Source organism: Molossus molossus, unplaced genomic scaffold (genome assembly GCF_014108415.1).
Source record: "Molossus molossus isolate mMolMol1 unplaced genomic scaffold, mMolMol1.p scaffold_m16_p_10, whole genome shotgun sequence".
Classification (NCBI taxonomy): domain Eukaryota; kingdom Metazoa; phylum Chordata; class Mammalia; order Chiroptera; family Molossidae; genus Molossus; species Molossus molossus.
The window spans coordinates 39,589,874-39,609,712 of record NW_023425345.1 but is presented as its reverse complement, the minus strand read 5'-3'; the positions used below and the strand labels follow the sequence as shown (position 1 = coordinate 39,609,712).

General features: G+C 40.0%; 1 protein-coding gene across 2 annotated transcripts in view; it reads left to right on the top strand.

The window, feature by feature from the left end:
• The window catches only part of DENND5B (DENN domain containing 5B), a 188,320-nt gene that overhangs the window by 80,135 nt on the left and 88,346 nt on the right, over window positions 1–19,839 (top strand). For both annotated transcript variants that reach the window (XM_036251756.1, XM_036251757.1), the window contains one exon: window positions 9,205–9,871. In XM_036251756.1, the coding sequence (XP_036107649.1) occupies window positions 9,205–9,871 (667 nt within the window). The remainder of the gene's footprint in view (window positions 1–9,204; window positions 9,872–19,839) is intronic.

Below are 19,839 nucleotides of genomic sequence, written 5' to 3'. Positions count from 1 at the left end.
CTTTAATGCATCCTTTAGACAGTAGGAATTTGCTTATAAGGAATTTGAATTAATGTAGTAAATTACCATGGTTGATTATAAGGCCCTTTAGAGATTCTTGTACATAAGTAGGTTGTGGTTTGCAGATCATTAGAGAAAGTTCTTCTTAGAAGCCTGGATAATGTTTTAGACCTCCATGAACTCTGATTATAAAAATCAGAGGGCCCCAAAGTGAGCAAATCAGAAATCAGGCATGAGAGGCACAGAAATGATTCAAGGTGGACTGAGACACTAATTGGTATAAGCTCCCCCCCGCCACTATTCATTTATTTATTTTTAATTTATTTTTTCTTTATTGATTTTTAGAGAGAGGAAGGGAGAGGGGAGAGAGAGAGAGAGACATCCATGAGACAGAACATTGATTGGCTGCCTCCTATACCCCCCCACTCCCACCCCCCTACTGGGTTCCTGGCCCACAACCTGGGCATTTGCCCTGACCAGGAATTGAACCGGCAACCTCCTGGTGCATGGGTTGACACTCAACCACTGAGTCACACTGGCCAGGTTTTTTTTTTACTACTTTAAAGATAGAGACAAAAGACACTGTTATGATGTGATACTAAGGGAAGGAAATTAATGTTTAGTAGATGCATGCCAGATACTTAATGTATGTTACTTTCACATATTTGCTTACATGAACCCAGTAAGGAGGACTCTAACTCATATTTTACAGAGGTTAAGTTACTTGTCCAAAGTTATGCAGGGAGTCTCAGAGGTTTAAATCCAGATCATTTTTCCCTCTAGCTCACTTTTTTCCCTCACCTGCATACTGTCTCCCCAAAGAAAAACTATGTAACTTAGTTTTGACCTGCGCCAAAATGATACGAGTCACATTGGACCTTGTGGTATTTCTGTATCACAGTAAACTCATTCCATTCTGGGTTTGTTCCAGGAGGGAGTAGCATAAGGTAATTTTTCTAAGGACAAATGCCTGAGCCACATGGCTCTTTGACTTTGATCATTACAGAGTACAGTGTAGTTATTTCTTTAAACTGTCACCCAGTACCAAAATAATCCATTTTGCTGGAAGTTAATATTGTGTAACCCAGCCTCATCTTTGGTGAAGACAAAACTATAGATATTAAGTAGACCACAAATGTTATATTTATAAGACTTGGAGAAGCACAGGCAAGCATCTGACTAAAATAGTCAAGAGAGAGCAATGACAAAAAATAATACGTCAGCTGCTTATGCCAGCAAATTAATGGAAAAATATTAAAGAAAAGGGTGGGAAAATGGCTAAGAATGTAAATAGATTATAACACTTAATCTTCTTACATTAGTAAGATATTTCAAAGCATAAATTCTTCAGTGAAATCAGAATGGTGTCCAAAACTAGGATTTTAACTATAGTATAAACCCATAGTCATTTGGAACCAAATACCACACTTGGTGTGTTTTCTTTCTTTTAAACATTTGAATGGATTAAAAGTGAGATATTTGTGATAGCTTTTGCCTCTCTCTGAAGAACATTAAATTTTAAAGTAATTTTCCATTTTCTTGCTCTGTCTTTGCTGTTTTCTTTTCCCCTTGCCTCGGAGGTTCTTTTATATTACAGCAACAAAAGTTTCCCTTTAAAGAAGAAACACATAGGTGTGTATTTTGATGGCTAAGCACCACACAGCATTTTATTTATTGGTGCAAATCTAAAAGGATTTGCTGGCATTCTTTGAAAATCTCTGAAAGGCATCCCATTTAAACTAGTCTGCATTTGGGTCATAGATTTACTGCCCTTAATTTCCTCTTTGATTTATTAGTAAGTACATTTGTGTGAGGCTATAATTTATTCCCACCAGAAGGTATAGAGCTTTGTTCTTGCCATTTGCAAAATCCCACTTCAGCGAGTCACTGCCTTCTGTAGTATCAGTTATTCCTTTAACAAGCAACAGTGGTGCTTTGAAATAGGGTCATTAATTTCACAGAGATATTAAGTACCCCAAAGCAGTAAGCTTTGTTAAATAAAAAAAGTTCACATGTGAGTGCAATGCAATAGAAAATAAACATAAGTGACAGGTGAAATTGTTTCTGAATTGCTTTTTATATCCCTTTTAGTTGCTAATTCAGAGATTTTTATGTGGGAAAAAAATAGAAGTATCATAAAACAGAGAACAATACAACAAACAGTCTTATGCCCACCACCCAGGACTTACACATGTCAACACTGACAAATTGCTTCAGATCCATACCTTTCCTCCTAAATGAGGCAAAGCATTGCAAATAGAGCTGAAGTTTCTCTGCCTTTCCCCCATCTTTTTGTGGTACTCTATATTGGCATCCAAATCTGGTTTTGTTTTTTTTTTATTCTTGAGGATATTTTTCTATTTATCATTTGATAGAGTGGTAAGGAGGGAGAGAGAGAACCCTCAATGTGATAGAGCCACATAGACTGGCTGCATCCCATACGACCCAACCAGGGCTGGGGACAAACTGCAACCGAAGTACGTGCCCTTGACCAGAATCGAACCCGCAACTCATTGATCCGCCAGCCGTCACTCTAACTGTTGAGCCACACTAGCCAGGGTTCCGTGACTGTTTATGAAATGTTCTAGTAGATAGATCTTATTCTTAAGAATGTAGTGAACCACCCGGCCGGTGTGGCTCAGTGGTTGAGCGTTGATCCATGCACCAAGAGGTCACTGGTTCAACTCCCAGTCAGGGCACATACCCAGGTTGTGGGCCAAACCTCCAGTGGGGGGCATGCAGGAGGCCACCAGTAGATGTTCTCTCTCATCGATGTTTCTATCTCTCTCCCCCTCTCCCTTTCTCTCTCTCTCTCTAAAAATTAATTAAAAAGAAAAAAGAATGTAGTGAACCTACCCTGGCCAGTGTGGCTCAGTTGGTTGAGTGCTGTCTCATGCATCGACAGGTTGCTTGTTTGATTTCCAGTTAGGACATATGCCCAGGTTGTACGCTCAATCCCTGGTCTGGGTGCGTGCAGGAGGCAGCTGATTGATGTTTCTTTTTCCCTCTCCCTTCTTTTCTCCTTCTCTAAAATCAATAAAAACATATTTAAAAAAAAGAATGTCGCCCTGGCCAGTTTGGCCCAGCAGTTAGAGTGTCGGCCCACAAACGGAAGAGTCAAGGGTTCTATTCTGGTCAAGGGCACGAACCTGGGTTGTAGGTTCGATCCCTGGCCCTGGTCAGGGTCATGTGGAAGACAACCAATCAGTGTGTCTCTCTCACATGGATGTTTTTCTCGATTTCTCCCCGCCCCCTGTCTAGAATTCAATGGAAAAATGTCCTCGGGTGAGGATTAACAACGACAAAAAAGAATGTAGTGAACCTGGGCATTGTTAGGAAGAAAATATGGTCAATACCTTTTAAGCAAGTTAAATGAAATATAAAGATTCTGTTTTGTATATCTGTCCTAAATGAAACATTTGATATGTGATATTTTTGACAATTAAAAGAGCAATAACTATTATGAAGATCTTTACAATCTATAAAGCTCTAAGTTTACAGTTTATTATTTACTTTAATAATGAAGAAGGGTGGAATGGAACAGTGAGCAAAGAGTAAAGGGTAAAGGATTGGCTGGGAAAAACCTATTCAGGCGCCCATCTTGTAAGATTCAAAGGAAAAAGGGTGCTGTATATGCTTTACAGACTCAGCAAGAATTTGAAATGCATGACCCTTAGTTACATTAATAGGTTTGACGTTAGAATGAAAGTAAGCACTCATCTTGACTCAAGTTTATGTTTATATCTCACAGGTCTGGGATTCTTATCCAGTCATTACTGGAAGAGCCCACTTGTTTCCTTAACATCAAATCATTGAATATATGAGAAATGTTTACTGCCTACAGTACTTCCCTTTTCTGTCCTTGTCTACTCAGGTTCAAATCTACTCCAAAACCCCCTTAAGCAGGAGTATTAGGTGCTCTCCCCTCTCTTTCTGTAACATCTTGAACACATTCCATAGCAGCACTGATTGCATAATTTTGTCACTGTTGGTTTATACAGGCTGGGGCAAAAGTAGGTTTATAGTTGTGAGTACACGAAACAGTTTATTCTCATATTTCCTGTTAGACTGTGAGCTCCCTGAAGTAGGGATTATTTTCATACTTTGAGTTATCAAGATGTAATACAATTCATAGTATAAAAGAAATGCTTATTAAAGGAAAAAAGGAGGGAGAGAAGGAAAGGAAAGAAGCAAACTGACCAAGTCTTTGAGAATTTTCTGAGAAATTTCCTTTAGTTGTGTAATGAGAGGACATAGGAATCATAGAACAATAGAAAATAGAAAAATGGGAATTATTAAAATTCTAGCCAAACTTCTGGAAAGAGTCTAGCCAGAGGGACAGTAAGGACATTTGGTCACTCAAACCAGGAGAGTACACAGCATTGTGAGCCCACTTTGTGGCAGTCTGGTCAACAATGACAACTCAGAATTTTTAGTTGTTTTATTGTGAGAGAGTGACAACAGAGAAGGGGGGATTATTAGATGTTGAATGCCCATAGTGAGTATCTTGATTTATATCTCAGGTTTTCTGAAAAATAAAACTTATGCCCTGACTAGGTAGCTCAGTTGGTTGGAGTGTCCTCCCGATGCACCAAGGTTGTAGGTTCAATCCCCAGTCAAGGCACATACAACAAAAACCAATGAATGCATAAATAAGTGGAACAACAAATCAATCTTTTTCTCTCCTCTTTCTCTCTCCCTCTCTCTCTTTCAAATCAATACATAAAATTAAAAAAATATTTAAGCCCAGCCATTGTGGCTCAGGGGTTGAACACCAGGAGGTCCCTGGCTCAATCCCCAGTAGGGGTGTGTAGGAGGCAGCCAATCGATGTCTTCCTCATCACTGATATTTCTATCTCTCTCTCCCCCTTCCCCTTCCTTTCTCTGAAGTCAATAAAAATATTTTTTTAAAAGTACATATATTTAAAAAGAAAAAGAAACCTGACAATTCATATAACAATTCTTACTTTAAGAAATGAAAAAGCGATAGCATTTTCCAGTTCATGGTTCTCAGATTAGGAATGTAATTTCTTACATTTTTGATTTGTAGAAAGAGAATTTAAGAATTCTTACATCTGTTCTCTGTAGCGTAGAAAGTCATTCTTTACTTTGAGCATAACTTTTGGCAAGCTTTCCCTGTAAATGTTTGAATGCGTACTCATGAAAGCTACAAACCCTTAAGGGAGGGAATATTTGGCAGCTGTTCAAAAACAGTTCAAGCTGTAATTTTGTGGTTTATGGTGTCAGGAAAGCCTATCAATTAAATTAAATCTTTATGTTGACTTTAGAGGTCACTATGTTTCTTTATTGCCTACTTGAGGTAAAAAGAGAACTACAGACTGAATCAAGAGATGAATTAAGTCTGCTCCTGTACCCCTCAGCTGTTGTTTTTGTTTGTTTTCTTGTTCATTCATTTATTCATTCATTCAACAAATGGTTAGGTGGCATGCCCTATGCTAAACAAGTTTGAGTTTAGCCTGGAGCAATAGTGATTCAGATAATTCTTCCTATAATCTTTATTGACTGTAGTAAATGGTATCACCTGAGTTTTCATTCATAATATCAGCAGAGGATCTAATTGACTTGTTATGATGAACACAGCCTTAATGTGAAAGGCATAATTATGAAAAGACCCTGCCATCGACTTTCCTTATATAATTTCCCCCCAAATTAGGAATAAGCAGTTTTTCCCCTTAGCAAATCCAGGTATTCATCTGTCTTGCCTAAGTCTGTATCTTATTCTACCCACATATATGCAGTAATTTAATTCTTGTCAACATATACAAAAATAAGTAAAGCTACTTTAATTCTTTCCAAGTCTCATATTCAGTGATATGAATTATGAAGACATTTTTATTGGCATACTGATGCTGAGTTTGATGGTTTTTGCTTTTTATCCTTGTCAGTCATCATTTATTATGCCCCTGAATAGTACATAGTTCCACGTGTAGTATTCTTGAATGTTTAAGGTTATTATCAGTCCTTGAGTAGTTTGCAATCTAGCGATCAAACAAAACTAGTAATGTGTGCCAGTATACAGTCTGCATATGTACACAGTGGTGCGATATTTTACTTGCTTCATTCTCTGAAGACTTTTTAGGGAAGTGACTTTTTAATGGCATTTATAGGATAAAAATACTATTTTAAAGTAGTATTTATGTGGAGACTTGAAGTAAGGGAGTGTTTCTGCTATCTATTGCTTCATAGCAACCATCCCAATCACTACTTTATTGGCTTAACAGGATTTTAGTGGCTGGAAGGATTTTCCCACAGAGGGCCAGATAGTAAATTACTGGGCTTTGTGGGCCTTAACAGTTTCTGTCCCAGATTGTGGGCTCTGTTGCTGTAGCGCAGAAGCTGCCATGGAGAGTGCCTAACTGGATGAGCGTGATGCTGTTCCGGTAACACTTAGCAAGGACAGACCAAAAGGCTGTCCTTCGCTGACTCTAATTTAAAACAAGACCATTATTTTGCTTACAAATCTGCAATTTGGATAGGGTTTGGCAGGGTTGCCTCTTCAAAGTCATGCCCATTCCTTTATCTTGTCAGCAGCTGCTTTCACACTACAGCTGAGTGTGAAAGAGCTGAGTAGTTGTAATAAGGGCTATATGGCCTGAAGACCCTAAAATATTTATCTCGCTCTTTACAGGACAAGTTGGTGGGTCCCTGATGTAGGCACTCTCAGCGGCCCACCCAGGCTTTTGATGGGAGAGTGGCAAGGTTCTGGAAGAGCATGTGGAACTAGAAAACAATTTGGAACCATTTTTAGAAAATACAGTCTGCTACAGGGAATGAACCATGTGGATACCTGGGGGAAGATCATTCCAGCCAGAGGGAATGGCAGATTTTGGCAAGAGCCAGCTGGGTGTGTCACCGAACAGCAATCTGGCTCCAATTGTTGGAGCAGAGTAGATGAACGAAAGAGAAGTAGGAAATGAAGGCAGAGAAGTTGCTGGGGCCGAGTCATGTGGGGCCTTACCGTATAGGGAGGGATTTCAGCTTTTAGGGAGATGAGAGGCCAGTGGAGGGTTTTGAGAACAATGACAAGATTTAACATTTTTAAAGGATCATTTTGGCATTGGGACTGGGTTATGGGGAACAAAGGCAAAAGCAGGAGACTGATTAGGTAAACAGTCATCAGGCAAGAGAAGATGTAACTTAGATTAGAGTAGTAAGAGTGAAGGTAGAGGGAACTAATTCATTTGAAGGTAGAACAGTTGGTCTTTGTTGATGGATTGGATGATGGGATGCAAGAGAAAGAGAGAAGTCAAAGATGACCCCTGAGGCATTCTTGTTGCCTCCTTGGGATCCCTTTGAAGACCACTGCCCTTCAGTGCAGATGAGCTAAGAGGCACATCTAATTCTGTTCCCCTCCTGCTAAAATCCCTTCAGAGACTTCTTTGTCCTCCCAGACTTCTGAAGAGACTCACCAAAGCCCTTCATGACTGAGCCCTTGATTCCTTCTCCTGCGTTCTCTCATCCCCCCACCTTGCATCCTGTTCCCCACCCACTGAGCTTCAGTTCCTCAGACTCTTATATTCTGTCTTCTGGGCTTTTTGTACATTTATCCTCTCTGCCTCTCCTCATCTCATTAACACCTGTACTTATGTTCAGGTTTCCGCTTGGATTTTCTTTATTTATTTTTCTGGTAGCTCCACCTTTTCTCATTTATGTCCTCCTGCTGTTTTTTTCATAACAGCCTATGTTTACCCTATTATAGTACTTCCCATACTTTATTATTGTTTATGATTTTTGTTGTTGTTGTTAACCCTCACCAGAGGATATTTTTCCATTGATTTTTAGATAGAGTGAGAGGGGCCAGGGAGGGAGAGAGAGAAAAAGGGAAACACAAACGTGAGAGAGACACATCGATTAGTTGCCTCCCACACAACCCTGACTGGGAATCAAACGTGAGACCCTTTGGTCTGCGGGCCAATGCTCTAACTGCTGAGCAAAACCAGCCAGGGCTCGTTTATAATTTTTTAATCATCTCTCATTCTTACTGTACTGGAAGCTGCAAAGGAGCAGGGACTGTGTCTGTCTCTGTCAGCATTGTATCACCATCAGGGCGTGTTACAATTTGACTGAAGTACGGGTAACTTTTTTTCTCTCTCTCTTTTTTTATTCCTCATCCAAGGATATTTTTCTATTTATCATTAAATAGAGTGGGAGGGAGGGAGAGGGAGAGAGACAGAGAGAAACATTGATGTGAGAGAGACACATCGATTGGTTGCCTCCCACACAACCTGACCAGAGCCACGGACGAACTGCAACCAAGGTACGTGCCCTTGACCGGAATCAAACCCGCGACTCTTTGGTCCACAGGCAGATGCTCTAACTGCTGAGCCAAACCAGCCAGGGCAAATACGGGTAACTTTTAAGGTAAATTGTGTTTTCTTGGTAATGTGGAGATGGATTTGGGAGAACATCTCAATTTTACACCAGATTGATGAACCTAGAAAAAGAAAACTGTAACATAATAATGTATGATAAAATTGTTTCTATGCAGAAAGCATATTGTAATATAAAAGTAAAAAGGAATATATAAAAATTAATAATGATCATGTTTGGGTAGTTGAATTATAAGTTCTGTTTTCCTTAGCATATTTCAAATTTTCTGTAATTTCTTTTATTTTATTTTAAATGTTTTTAGAAGAATTTTAAAAAATCATTTCTAATTTATCATGCATTTAAGTATTGTAAATACATCTTTAATTCCTCAGGTAATTTTATTCCCAAAATTGACTGAATTCTGGTTAGTTCCCAAGATCTAGAGCATAATCTCTACTGGAAATAATCTAAAATGTACCCTTGTGCTTCAGTAAAGCAAAAATCATTCCACTTTCAAAGTTTGGTTTTCGAGGATGAAGTATCACATTGTCCAAAATAGAGAAAATAACTTATTCCATGTTTAACATTTTTCCATTGATCAAATGAGCCTTCACCTATTTCCCTATTCCTTTGAAACATTATCATCACTTCTGGAAAAATAGTACTTAAATATTAAATATTTGTAAAGTGCCCTTGTGTATTTTGTCTTCAAGTCACTGATGTAGCAAAGGTTGTAGATAAAGAAACTGTGGCTCAGAGAAGTTATGTGGTTTGCTGAAGGTCACAAGTGTGGAGAGAGGTTTGCCAACATTTTTTCCTGGTTTGAAGTTATTCAGGTACTGCAGTCTGATGCTTTCCCCCTTTCCTCCACAGTTGTGCATGCCGAAAGGGCTGTCTTTCAGAACACAGACTGACAACAGAGACCCTCAGTTCCACTCATTTATAATTACCCGGGAAGATGGTTCTCGTACCTATGGTTTTGTTCTTACTTTTTATGAAGAAGTTACAAGTAAGCAAATCTGCACAGCAATGCAGACGCTGTACCAGATGCATAACGCGGAGCTTTGCAGCAGCGTCTGCGCTTCCTCCTCCTGCAGCATGGACTCGCTGGCAAGCAGCACTGACGAGGGAGACACAACTTCCCTACTGAAACTCCAGCGATACAACTCCTATGACATCAGCAGAGACACCCTGTATGTTTCCAAGAGTATATGTTTGATCACACCACTGCCTTTCATGCAGGCCTGCAAGAAGTTCCTTATCCAGCTTTACAAGGCTGTTACCTCACAGCAGCCACCTCCCTTGCCGCTGGAGAGCTACATCCACAATATTCTCTATGAGGTACCCCTTCCACCCCCAGGGAGATCGCTGAAATTTTATGGTGTTTATGAACCCGTCATATGCCAGAGGCCTGGGCCCAATGAACTCCCCCTCTCTGATTATCCTCTTCGAGAGGCTTTCGAGCTCCTGGGATTGGAGAACCTGGTACAGGTGTTCACCTGTGTTCTTTTAGAGATGCAGATTCTTCTCTACTCACAAGGTAGGTCTTCTCTCAATTTTAAATTTCTCAGAAACAAGTAGTTGTGCTCCCATCCGCTCTCTTTCTATGGGATATTTTATTAGAACCAATAATTCATGGTCAGAAGTCTTTTCTGTTTTGTGTAAAAGAAACAGGTGGAGGTGGGACTTGAGGCTGAGACATTACATCTCTTTAGAGTGGCAGTGGCCATGGAGAAAAACAGGAAAGACTATAAAAGCAGTGACATGGCTGACTTGAGTCTGTTTCTTAATGGAAAATCCCCCCCTTTCCTGATAATACATAATTATTCTAGAAGAAACATACTTTTTTCATAATGAAAGTAAGAGAATCCTGTTACTATCAGGAACATGTAGACTTCTCATTTTTTACAGATTAGTAAAGGTTCACGTCAAAACTCAGCTGACATTGGAAAGGGAGACACAGAATTGTTAGGATTCTGCAGCTTCCTGAAGCAGCAATTTTCAGCCTTTTTCATCTCATGGCACACAAGCTAATCACTAAAACTCTGCAACACACCAGAAAATGTATATATTTTTTGCCGATCTGACATAAAGATGTAATTTTGATTCATTCACATGGGACAGCTATTGTTGTGTTGGATGACGTATATATTTTTTATTTGATAATCTAAGGGAAAAGAGGTCAGTGTCCCTGACTAAATAGTCAGGTATTGCATGTTTTAAAAATTCCTGTGACACACAATGCCCTGGCCGGTTTGGCTCAGCAGTTAGAGTGTTGGCCTGCGATCCCGAGAGACCTGGGTTCGGTTCCCGCTAAGGGCATGTACCTCGGTTGCAGTTTGTCCCTGGCCCTGCTTGGGTCGTGTGGGTGGTAGCCACTTTCACATCAATGTTTCTCTCTCTCTCTCTCTTCCTCTCTCTCCCTCCCACTCTATCTGAACAAAAAAATGGAAAAATGTCCTCAGGTGAGGATTAAAAAAAAAGTCCCTATGACACACAAGTTGAAGATCGCTGTCCTGAGGCAATCAACTTTGTATCTAGCCTATGGGTGATTTCTCGTGGTGAGAGAAGGGATGCAGCCATGAAACAGACGTGACTCTTCCTGGGTCTAATAATTCCACCAGAGTTATGTATTTTTGTTTTGTTTTTAATCCCAGAAGGAAGTTACCTTGGTGATGTTTTTCATTCAAAGTTCTCCCAACACATACTTAAGAAACTAACAAAATTTGGGTTTTGTTTTTGTTTTTGTTTTTTTTTTATCCTCACCCGAGGACATTTTTCCATTTTTTTGTACAGATAGAGTGGGAGGGAGAGAGAGGAAGAGAGAGAGAGAGAGAGAAACATCGACGTGAAAGGGACACATCGAGTGGCTGCCACCCGCACGACCAACCAGAGCCGGGGACAAACTGCAACCGAGGTACATGCCCTTAGTGGGAACCGAACCCGGGTCTCTCCGGACCGCAGGCCGACGCTCTAACCGCTGAGCCAAACCGGCCAGGGCCAAAATTTGGGTTTTATTTTACTAGTATGAATATGAATTTGCAGAGGAAATAGAGATACTCTGTCTTAATGGATAATGTATTGAAGGAAAATGTAAAATGGTACTGTGTATTGACGAGTCCTCTGAGAAATGTAGGTTCGCATTTTGCTAACTTGTGTTTGGGAAGAATCATTGTGCGATCTCCTGACTGCTGCTGACAGGCTTATTTTACCACTTTCTGTTTTTTCTTTTCTATTTTAAATGATAAGTGAGGCTGAGCCAAGTAGGCTATATTTGTCCTTCCCCATCTTCATGTATGTTGACACTATTTGTGTGTTGACAGCCCTTCACAGGGTTGTGTTTTCTTCAGTTTACCCTTCATGATGCTGTTTGATAACGTGTCCCAGTGTCTGGGTGCTTGTTTCCAGGAGGTGTTTCTTTAATGGCCAATCTAAATTCTTTCCTTTCCTCATGCTCTCACTTTCTTGTTCGTGCCATTACCTGCAGATCACCCCTTTGTATCTGAAAGATTTAACTTGAAGCAATTCTCTTTTCCTTTCTATTTCTTCGTTCCTTGCTTTCCTTCCCAAAGGGAGTAAGGGTTGGAGAGATGCTGAAAGGAGCAGGGGCTTGGAGCTTAATACCCTCGGGTGTATTAACCCATTAGAAAAAGTAATCTTAAATACTAGATAAACAAGTCATTTTCAAAGTCGTTTAGTTCAGTGTCCTAATAATGTTCTGCCTGGAAAGGAAGACATAATTATCCTGGGTTCAAATCTCTGCTCTGTCATTTACTGACTGTAACCATGGACAATTTACATAATCTTCCTGAGTGTTAGTCAATTCATTTTTATGGGGATAACCATTTGTTTTTTGTTTTTTCCTTCTCTACTGTTCTATTGTGAAGGCTAAATAAGAAAACCTGTACAAAATACTTTGGGCATAATTGACTTGACTACATGATAGCCAGTGTTGTTATAATTTTTAGTTTTACTAGTCCTACATAATCCACCATGAATTATGCATATCTTAAATTGTGAGGGTCTAATATATTACTGTATTTAAAGTATAACTTTGACCCTGGTCAGTTTGGCTCAGCGGTTAGAGCGTCGGCCTGCGGTCCAGAGAGACCCGGGTTCGGTTCCAGCTAAGGGCATGTACCTCGGTTGCAGTTTGTCCCCGGCCCCGGCTGGGTCGTGTGGGTGGCAGCCAGTCGATATGTCCCTTTCACGTCAATGTTTCTCTCTCTCTTCCTCTCTTTCCCTTCCACTCTATCTGAACAACAACAACAACAAATATATATATATAAATAAAATAAAGTATAACTTTGTTAAATTAAATAGTTAAGGTCTTTATTTCAGGATTGGGAACATAATAAATGTTCTCTTATACTGAATGTCATGCTTTTTTTTTTTTTAAGGAAAAAAAACACCCATATCATACTTCCTGTTTTAAATAGCACTGTATGTCTCATTGCTTGTGGTCTGTCCTGAGTTCATCTTTCGGCTCTGTTTGGTTACCTTACCACATCTGGTTTATGGAGTCTGTTGAGAAGTTACAGTTGATTAATGTCTACCTATTTGTTTCGGTTTCAAATGAAGAATGATTATTTATGAGCATGTTTTTGTACTCAAATGAATATTTTTTGGTAATTTGAATATCTTGATCTTATGTCAAGAACAAGAGTGACTCCTGAGATTATAGAAATTTAAGAGTGTTATACCAAAAAAGTCTCATAACACTAATTTTATAATCATCCACTGCAATCACTCTATGTTAGAAATTGTACTATAAAGATCCTTGTACATTTTCCCATCCCCCACACTTAATCCTCTTAACAAGTTAGGCCGATTATCCATGTTTTATCAAGGAGGAAAACTGAAGCTCAGGGAAGCTGAGTAGCTTCTCCAGGGTCACAACGCTATTACATAATGTGGTGGAGCTAAAACTGGGACTCGGATCAGTCTTTCTGCAGAGCACTTAACCACGTGTTGTTAGCTGTATTGGGCACTGCGCTTAACCTTTCCTTATCTGTCTCAGTATTTATTTTTAAATTATAAACTCATTCTGCAGGTCTATTGTATAGGTACCATGCTAAGTAATTATAGAGTATAAAATGAAAGCTCTGTGTAAATGCAAATTTTAATATTGACAATGTCTCTCCCATTAGGGAAAGACATTTCATTTAAATGAAGGAAATAAAAGAGTCATTATGTTGATTTGTTCTCTGGTGCCCTCCTTCATTCTTCCTGACTGTGTTAAGGGGCTTTTAATAACATCTGATACTTCATTTCTTGTTCACTGAAAAATCTATGCCATAAAATTTTAAAATATTGCAGGTGCTGAAAAATTACCATGAAACTGCAATTGAATCAAAGTAGATGGATTTCAGTGATGAAATTGTCCTTCTAGACTGATTTGAAATTCTGGTCACAGCCCACTTAAAAGGATTCCGTCTGTTATTTAGAGAGCGTGTACATCACAATCACTTTGCTGTGGTCATTAGCTAGAAATTTTAGGTAGAGAATGCACGTACCCGGGAGGTAGAAGCTGTTTTCTAGTACTGCAGATCAGAAAAGAGCACTTTCTTTGGCAGCCTGGGAATACCTGGATGCAAGACAGGAAAGATTGGAGTATGATCCTTTTTTCAAGGGAACAGTGGAGAAGGAAAAGATAGGGGAATTTAAACACCAGTGTCTAACTTTTGATACCAATAATTAAAGTCTCAGGAACATCTTTGGGCCTTGCTTTTACCTCCTTTGACTCTTCACAATGGAAATAAGCAGTTACCCACAGCCCACACTGCACTGCCTGCTTGTGTGCCTACACAGCACTTCCTTCCCCGCTCTTGTAAGTTGTGCATGAATTAACCTTGTCAGAAAGTAGAAGCTACTACTTGGGAGTTTTCTAATCACAAGTTGCTGATCATGCGGAACCGAACATCATATCTTATTGGTTATGGAGTTTATAAATTATAGAAGCAAAATTGATATTTTGATGGCAGAAAGTGAGTTTCTATGATCTGTATCTTAAAAGCAACAGAATATAATCAGCTTTGGGCAATATTTTTTACACTATTAGCTTTATTTTGTGATAATGGAATCTTACTATTAACATTTTTCTTAATTTTTTGTTATATATTCAAGAAACCCATCCTTTGTCAATTTATGTGCAACATATTTTTTTCCAGTTTGTGGCTCTTAATTTTCCTTTAGGGGTTGTTTCATGAATTAAGATACTTTTAATGTTTAGGAATTCCAATTTATCAATTTTTTAAACTCATGACTTAACTTTGTTTTATTTAAGAAATCCTCTATTCTGAGATCATAAAAATAGTCTGTCTTTTAAAAAACTGTTTTATGCCCTGGCCAGTTTGGTTCAGCAGTTAGAGCGTTGGCCTGTGGCCCACAGAGGCCCAAGTTCGGTTCCTGATAATGGCATGTGCCTTGGTTGTGGTTCGTCCCCGGTCCCCTTTGGGGTCGTGAGGGTGACAACCAGTTGATATGTCTCTCTCACATTGATGTTTCTCTCTCTCTCTTCTTCCCCCTTTCCCTCCTGCTGTATCTGAAGATAAAATGCAAAAATATCCTCAGGTGAGGATAAAAAAAAAACAACTTTTAGAGTTACATTTAGCATTGAAGGACTTAGTCTATGTGCAAGAAATTGATCTTTGTTTATGTTGTGAGGAACAGATCAACTTTAGTATTTTAGAAATATCCATAACTAGTTACGTGAGTGCTGGTTATTGAATAGACGTTCTTCCTCCTCTCTTCAGGGCCACTTTGGTCATACGTGTGAGTTCCTGTATGTGAGGGCATCTTTCTAGGCTTTCAGTTTATTCTCAGTTTTTCTGTCTCAGTACGAAATCACCCTATTGTAGTTACTATAGCTTTACAGTAAGCCTTGGTATTTGATAGGACAATTCTCCTCACCACCATCTTTTTATTGCATTCCATTTTGGGACAATTAACATTTAAAATATTGAGTCTCCCTTCCATGAAAATAATGTGTGCCTCCATTTATAAGGACCTTCTTTCGTCCTGGCCGGTTTGGCTCAGCGGTTAGAGCATCATCCTATGGTCCAGAGAGACCCAGGTTCGGTTCCCGCTAAGAGCACATACCTTGGTTGCAGTTTGTTCCCGGCCCTGGTTGGGTTGTGTGGGTGGCGACTGTTCGATGTGTCCCTTTCATGTTGATGTTTCTCTCTCTCTCTTTCTCTTCCTCTCTCTCCTTCCCACTCTATCTAAACAAAAAACGAAAAAATGTCTTCAGGTGAGGATTAAAAAAAAAAAAGACCTTCTTTAACGTCTACTTTATAATAGTAAAGTATATAATAATGTGCAAATAATGACAGTTTTGTTGCTTCTGTTCCAATCTTCATCACATTTATTTCTTTTTCTTGCTTTACAACACTAACTAGGCTCTCCAGTACAGTGTAGAACAGAACTGATAATAGTGGTAATTCTTGTCTTTTTCCTGATTTTGAAAAGAATGCTTTTAATGTTTCACTATGAAGTATAACATTTGTTGTAGTGTTTTTGGTAAATAACCTCATATCAGGTTAAAGAAGTTCCTTTTATTTCTAGTTTCTTCAAAGTTTTTAAAAAATCATGACTATGTATTGTATTTTATGTAATGCTGAGAGAGAAACATCCATCAGCTGAGTCCTGCACGCCCCTTACTGGGGATCGAGCCTGCAACCTGGGCATGTGCCCTGACCAGGAATCTGACTGGGAATCGAACCGGGACCTCTTAGTCCATGGGACTGAGCTCAGTCCACTGAGCCACACTTGCTGGGCCCAATTCAGTATCTTTAATGATTTATTAAATTTTCTATTTCTCCTCCTCCTCCCCTTCTCCTTTCCCTCCTTTTCCATCATCATCATCATCATCATCATCATCATCATCATCATCATCTGAGGACAAAGACCAAATATTTTTTATTTTTTCTTCTACTTTTTTTATTGATTTCAGAGAGAGGAAGAGAGAGAGAGAGAAACTGATCGGTTGCCTCTCATATGCACCCTGACCAGGAATGGAACCCGCAACCTGAGTATGTGCCCTGACTGGGAATAGAACCTGCCACCTTTTGGCATATGGAATGACACTCCAGTGTATACCATTGGCTACCCCGGTCTTTGACTAGGGTTCCCTTATAGCAAAAGAATCCTACTAGTCTCCTTTAGTCATTAACAATTAGTCCGTTCCATCAGCCTGTAATACAAAAATGTCTTCCAGGGCAAGGCCACTGTGGTCTGCAGGTCTCCTTTTGGTCTTGTCAGGTTCCAAAAGCAGTAGTGGTCTCATCAATACATGGCTTCCCCCTTCAAGGCATCTGGTGTAATTGAACTAAGAGATAATATCATTTCTTGCTCTGAGCCTCTTTTAAGTTGTTAATGTAATATGGGTTTACCTTATTATATAACTTGTTTATTCCTTTAACCTCAGCTGCTATCTCTTCTTATTTCCGTTTATACCCAAACATCTTTGGAAGGGTCATTAGGTTTGGCCACAGTTGGTTTAGGTCGGAAGCAACAATATTAGTCTAGCAAGTACCACCCCCTCAGTGCACTGCCATTCATGTAGGGTAAAGTTACACGGGTCCAGAACTAGTGGGCTGTTTTTACCGCTAGGCAATACAGCTGAATTCACTGTTAACTCTGATTTTGCGAGATGGGATGAAGACAGGACAGATCAGGCCCTTAGGAATTCTGACATAAAGGTTTAAAAATAGTTACAGTTTCTTGCTTTGGAATCATCTCTGCTTCTGGCACATATGGCCCTGGGCCTGCATCAGGTAAGAAAAAGAAAGTTGAGGTGATACGGGGAAGAAAATGAAGACTAGTGATCATACCAGCATCCATCTACCCCTTTCCCCAGCTGCACCAGAAGAGCAGGGATCTATCTAGTGGGGACCCACCCTTAAACCCCCTTATGTTGAGTGTGAGCACATACTTATGAAGGTGTTCAAGTCAGCCCTTCATGCCTTTATCTCCTTAGTGGATGTTTCAACTGACTGTTCCAACTCTCTATTAAACCATTACACTGAGGATGATGAGCAACGCAATATGTCCATTTGATGTGATATCTCTTTGCCTGCTGTTGAGTACTGTGTGCTATGAAGTGCGAAGTATGTCCCTTGCTCTGAAGAAATGTAACTTGCCAGCCCAAGTGGTAGAGTATCTTCAGTTTCAGTCCTCTCGTAGTATTTTGAACATTTGATCTACCACCTAGTATGCAAAGCTGAATCCACCATGACTGTTCCTGTTAGGACACATTTATAGTCCTCTCCCCCCCCCCCCCCCAACCAGGGCTGCTAGCATTGATCCAGTATAATACACTTGCCAGCTGTGGGAGGGGATGCTCCCCCTGGGGAATCTTCCTTGTAGCCATCTGCAGCCTCTCTCTCTTGTTGGCAGACAAAACAGTTCTTGTTGGCATTTTGTGCCTCAGAGGGAGTAAGAGGAATATGTTCAGATTCAACTTACCTCTGCATTGCTGCAGCTCCCCACATTTACTCATTTCGTGGACGCAGGTGGCCACTTCAAAAGGTGCACTTGGTAGTTCCAGTCACTTCCAGAGCCTGGAAGGGGCTTCTTCTCATGGGCACCAACATGTCTGACTTTACTGTGCCCCATAAATTCCCAGAGTGATTTCCATAGGGCTGTGCCTTGTAAGGCATTCTTTTAGTAGTCCAGTTTTCCATTGCCCATGAGTCAGTAAAAAATAAAAAACAAAAAACACCAAGCATAATGTGCTTTTACCATTGTTCAGTTCTTCCATCCCTGCTGGGAAAACAGCATGCCAGTCAGTCCACTGAGCTGATCAGTTTTTCCTTCTTCGATCACAGTGCTGGCCTTCCAACCAGGATGTTGACCACTCACCTTGGAACTGTCATTCATAAACCAAACAGCTCTTTGTTAGTCATTTGAGAGGTGTTTATAGGGCACTGTCCAAGTGATGATAGAACCTAGCAGATTGGTCACTGAGTTCCAGAGTCAGCCCTGTGAGAAAAGAGGCTCCCGGTTGACCTCCTTGCATTCTCCTTGTAACAGGATTCCAGTACAAACCATTTCCACTTTGTGATGGAACTCTTCTAAGCATTGCCTTCCCTCATTGGAGTGTTTTTCTGACATCACCCATGACATCGTGGTTATTTCAGGTTTCAAGATTATTTTATGTTTTTCAGTCAGGGACAGTTTAGATTAATATTCAATAGCAAGCTAGTAATTGCCTCTAGTCCAATATCCCAAAAGTTGTTACGGGAAGGCGCTCACAGGCTTTTGCCATAAGCCCCAGTCTGTGCTGCACATAGGGCTGCTGAACCGTTTGTGCCAGTACTCCAGCTTCTTTTCTATACTGTGTGGACCCAGGCAGTCTTATTCCCATTCAGCGTGTCCAGGTAGTCTGACAAGTAGCACCCTCTCAGTTCACTACCATTTATATTACTTGAAGGGTGGTTTTACATGACTGTATTTTACTTCTGGAGGAAATGTTCCTCATTTAGACATAATATCCATTCTCTTAAAACATTCACATAAAGCTTGTATAAACACTTCAGTTTTCACCCAAACTTCCACCTTAATTACATTAACCTTAACATTTTTATATTCTATCAATCTAACTATAGCCTGCTTAAGACTTAACCAAAGAATTTTGGTACCACAGTAAGGCTCCTGTATAAAGGGGTCCCAGAAATATCTCAATCCCCGACCCCCCACCCCAATGCCCAACTGTTTAACCCACTTTTGTGCATTTGGCTTTGGGTCCCCAGCAGGTGGTTGAGCCAAGAGACTCTAGCCTTTTTGTCAGTCTTTATCTTGATTACTCTGCCTGATTATTGCCCCAGCCATTCCAGGTCTGATTTCTTTGCCTTCCCCATGTTTTAAATTTCTCCAAACTGTGGTAAATAGACCAAACTGGCTTGGGGACCTTGAATGTAGGGGGATCAGCATGGGCCCCTTTTGTCTGTCCAATCTTATATGATAGTGATATATTAAGACCTTTGTTTCAACCATATCAATGTTTGTTTTATTCATCCCATTTCTTTTTTTTTTTTTTTTTTTTAATCCTCACCTGAGGATATGTTTGTTGATTTTAGAGACAGAGGGAAGGAGAGAGAGAGAGAGAGAAAAAAAAACATAGATGTGAGGGAGGAACATTGATCAGCTGCCTCCCATATGTGCCCTGACCAGGATCAAACCCACAACCTTTTTGGTGTATGGATCAATGGTCCAACCAACTGAGCCTCCCGGCTGGGGCTATCCCATTTTTTAATAACCATCCAAAGATTTCCACCCTGCTGTGATGAGTTTCTTGACACTTCCCTTTTGTTTTCCTCATTGTTTTTCCTATCAATGTTTGCTTTATTCACCTGATTCCTTAGTAACTGTTTAAAAATTTCCACCCTGTTGGAGATGAAACCCTTGACTCTCTCTTCTGCCTCTTCTCATTTTCTTGTTAAATAATCTGATGTTTTTATTAGTATCTGTACAATTCATGAGGGGAAGCTGAGACTGCAAATCTGA